Here is a 3,197-nt window from a genome sequence, read left to right as displayed (position 1 = left end):
TGGAATTCCCAGTAGTCAGAAACATTCTGCACGAAAAATTGTGGTCATAGGTCGAGGTTTTGGTATAGCCCCCATGTAACTGTACCTCCCGATTTCCAATATTTTAAAGTTTTTATCAACATTTTCGGCCCGAAATGGCTGCAATTTTGTATTTGGAGTTCTCATTGATGGAGAAACTTTCCCACCAAAATGTGTAGACATAGGTTCAGGTTTTGGTATAACCCCCATATAACGGTACCGTCAGATTTCCGGTTCCTTGAAGATTTTATCTACATTTGCAGGCTAAATTGGCTGAAATTTGGTTATGACATGCCTTCAGTCAAATTGAATGAGGATTATTTTCGTAGAGCACTTCGACCTTCTAATTCGCTTCCTTCAATGTCCTTTTCGTCCTTTATTTTAAGAGCCGCTATAAAAATACGGCAAAATGACGTTTTTCAGCTTCGAAATGTCCTGCAAAACTGTCGCTTAGAAAATTTTAGGTACGGCTCTCATTGACAACTAATTGATTTTGTCGCATTTTTATAGTCATTTTTGACATTTACCCCTGTTTGCTCAGAAAAAACTGTGAAGCGAGTTAGAAGGTCGAAGTGCTCTACGAAAATAATCCTCATTCGATTTGACTGAAGACGTGTCATCTCAGATATTCTTATTCCTGATGGCTTACAGGGTCTTTAGCAAAAACTTCATCACGCCATAACGCGGTTTGACTCACGGCGGATCTGTCTTTCGGGGTTCTTAAAATGCTCACCAACGCCTTTCTTCCCAAAGAGGAATTTTCCGTGCCCCAGACTTTCACCTCCATTTTGTTGCACAGTGTAATAGCTCTAAATCATACGGTGACCAACTAAAATGGCTAACGGGCGCGATAAATAACAAGGGAATGAATACTAAATATGATCCACTTTCAAAATTGAATCCGCAAAAGTTCAACACTTTTGTCGGCAAGTTCATGCGTCAAAAGAAGTCCACATAATTTTGTTTTGTGGGAAAAGGATGTTTTACACAGTTTGAGGGTATATTTTTTGGCAAAGCCGACTGATACTTTTTTACTTGCGTTATTATCCTTACTTCCCTTGATAATTATCCGAAAGTTTCAAAAACCCCACCCAAATTATGTTCTTGTAATATATTAAGGATTATGGAATTTATTCGTGCAGACTGTGATGACTGGATCTGCCATTGGAAAATTAGGTCCACTTTTGCAAAGCGCATAAAAAATACGCTGCAAACTTAAAAAAAAAATTCTTAAGTCATCTACGAAAATTTGATTTACTTTTAAGTTTTGGGATTTCTTCATAGGACACCACCACGCCTGTTATTTTTTTTTTTTTTTGTACAGTCATAGTCTAGACTCCAGAGCCATTTAGCTGTGGAAAATCCGATTGCTTCTGTTGTATTTGTTTTTATATGTTTCCCCCAAATTCCTTGAACTCCATTTTAAAACACAATTCTTTTTAATTTCAATTTTATAAAAAATATATTTTGGCTAATTAAATATAATAATACTTTTTTAAATATAATAAAAACTAAAAAATATCTTATTTAACTAATAATGTCTTCCGCTTTTTGTTTTTTTTTTTTTTTATAAATAATAATTGAAAAAGATACCTAATTTTTACTATAATACAAAGCAACAACTATTTACAGTTATTTCTGAGGCAGGATAGTGGCTTCTGATTTCTTCAAGGTACAAACTTTGGCACGAGCTCAACTCAGTTTTCATCTGACGGGCGATTTAACGCAACAAATCTCCCAGGGCGGCAATGTAGGTTTGCGCCATTTGCAGGGTCTCATGTTTGGACAGTTGACGATCATTGCCAAGGCAGGGTAAATATTGGCGCAGACGATCGAAGGCCTGGTTTAGATTTTGCATGCGGCGACGTTCACGGGCATTGGCGGCCAGACGACGTTTACGTTTCACCACGGGAGAAATTTGTTTGCCACGACGACGTTTGCCACCTGCTTGGGCTTCATTGGGATCAGATTCATTAAGACCAGAACCAGCAGAATCATCTTGATCATGGAATTCAAATGAGCCACTAGCCTCGAAGTCATCTTGTGAGGAGCTGTGGCCATCAGCATCGAAAAACATGAGATTATCATCGGCATCTACGCTGTCTTCAAATAGCCCGGCATTGTCAAAATCCACAAATTGTTGGAAATCATCGCTATAGGATACTGTTGTAGGAGCTTGAGTGGTGTGGGTGTTGCTATTGGAGATTGGCGATGGAGCAGCCACAGCTGGAGTCTGGTTTTTCTGTTTGCGGGTGTAGGTTCTTTTGGGTTTTGTTGCAGTTTTGACAGTCTTGCAAGTTCCCACATTGGATGAACCCATTGGTAGGCATGTATCAGGCACAGAAATTGGTGTTTCCACTGGAACTGATGAAATTTGTTGGTTTTGTTGCTGCTGCTGGAGTGGGGCAATTTGTTCTGGTGTCAGAATTGGATATTGCATCACCTGATGATGCTGCTGCTGCTGTTGGGGCAAACTGACATTGCCATAGATAACATTGAGATCCACAAATTCAGGACTTTCAGAGCGATGTGAAGCTGGTGAAGATGTTAGCCAACCATCCGAGGAGGCCTGTTCGAAATTCAAATATCCATGGGTGTTCAAATAGTTGTTGGTATTTGCGGTGGCCACTTGGAAGTGTAGAGGTAAATGGGGTTGTTGAACCGCCAATTGGGGAGGGTTATAGACAGCCATTGGATTGAAATAGGTTTCACTGCTGGTTCCCTTGAAACTTTGTAAATCCTCTGAGGTTTTGTAGTAGTAACGATAAACTTCGTTGGTAGACATGATGAACGGGAGAGTTTTTTTGTTATTTTTAAAAATCGTTCGAAAGTAGAGAAGGCGTTTTAAACCGTTGTTGATGTTATTCCTTGCAACTCAAGTGAGTTTCTGTTTTAACCAGAGTCCTGTGGCCGGTATTTATAGCTCTGCTGGTTGTGGTAAGTAACACAAGTGAATCTACCACAGCAGGTATCAAGACAGGTAAGTTGTATCCACCAGAGTTGCAGAGTATTGCTTTCCTTTGCATTCCAATGGACAAAGCAACCCTCCAATCACCAAACACTCACTCGTACCCAGAGAATATGCAATACCAATGCAAAGACTAGTTGTGTGGATGTTCGACTATCCTTGTGGCTGCCCCTGTGCCCATGTATTGGAATTTAATTCGCATCACAAAAAC

The 3,197-nt window shown here is 39.7% G+C and overlaps 1 protein-coding gene across 1 annotated transcript; it reads right to left on the bottom strand.

Moving 5' to 3' along the window:
• Positions 1-1,738: 1,738 nt before the first annotated feature.
• ato (atonal) lies at positions 1,739-2,803 on the bottom strand. Its single transcript, XM_073964234.1, has 2 exons — positions 1,999-2,803; positions 1,739-1,962 (listed from the first exon to the last, which is right to left on the bottom strand). The coding sequence occupies exons 1-2, from the start codon at positions 2,801-2,803 to the stop codon at positions 1,739-1,741; spliced, it is 1,029 nt and encodes a 342-aa protein (XP_073820335.1).
• Positions 2,804-3,197: the final 394 nt, after the last annotated feature.

Source organism: Musca autumnalis, unplaced genomic scaffold (assembly GCF_047663935.1).
Source record: "Musca autumnalis isolate F117 unplaced genomic scaffold, ASM4766393v1 scaffold_1, whole genome shotgun sequence".
In the NCBI taxonomy this organism is placed as follows: Eukaryota; Metazoa; Arthropoda; class Insecta; order Diptera; family Muscidae; genus Musca; species Musca autumnalis.
The sequence above is the reverse complement of the archived record's forward strand: the minus strand, read 5'-3'. Positions and strand labels throughout refer to the sequence as shown.

What these genes read in the sequence shown, in the direction of transcription:
- ato (XM_073964234.1), bottom strand. Translation starts at nt 2,803, where the DNA reads ATGTCTACCAACGAAGTTTATCGTTACTACTACAAAACCTCAGAGGAT. An exon ending in AGATGATTCTGCTGGTTCTG is followed by an intron (nt 1,963 to 1,998) that starts GTCTTAATGAAT and finishes AAGCCCAAGCAG; the next exon opens with GTGGCAAACGTCGTCGTGGC.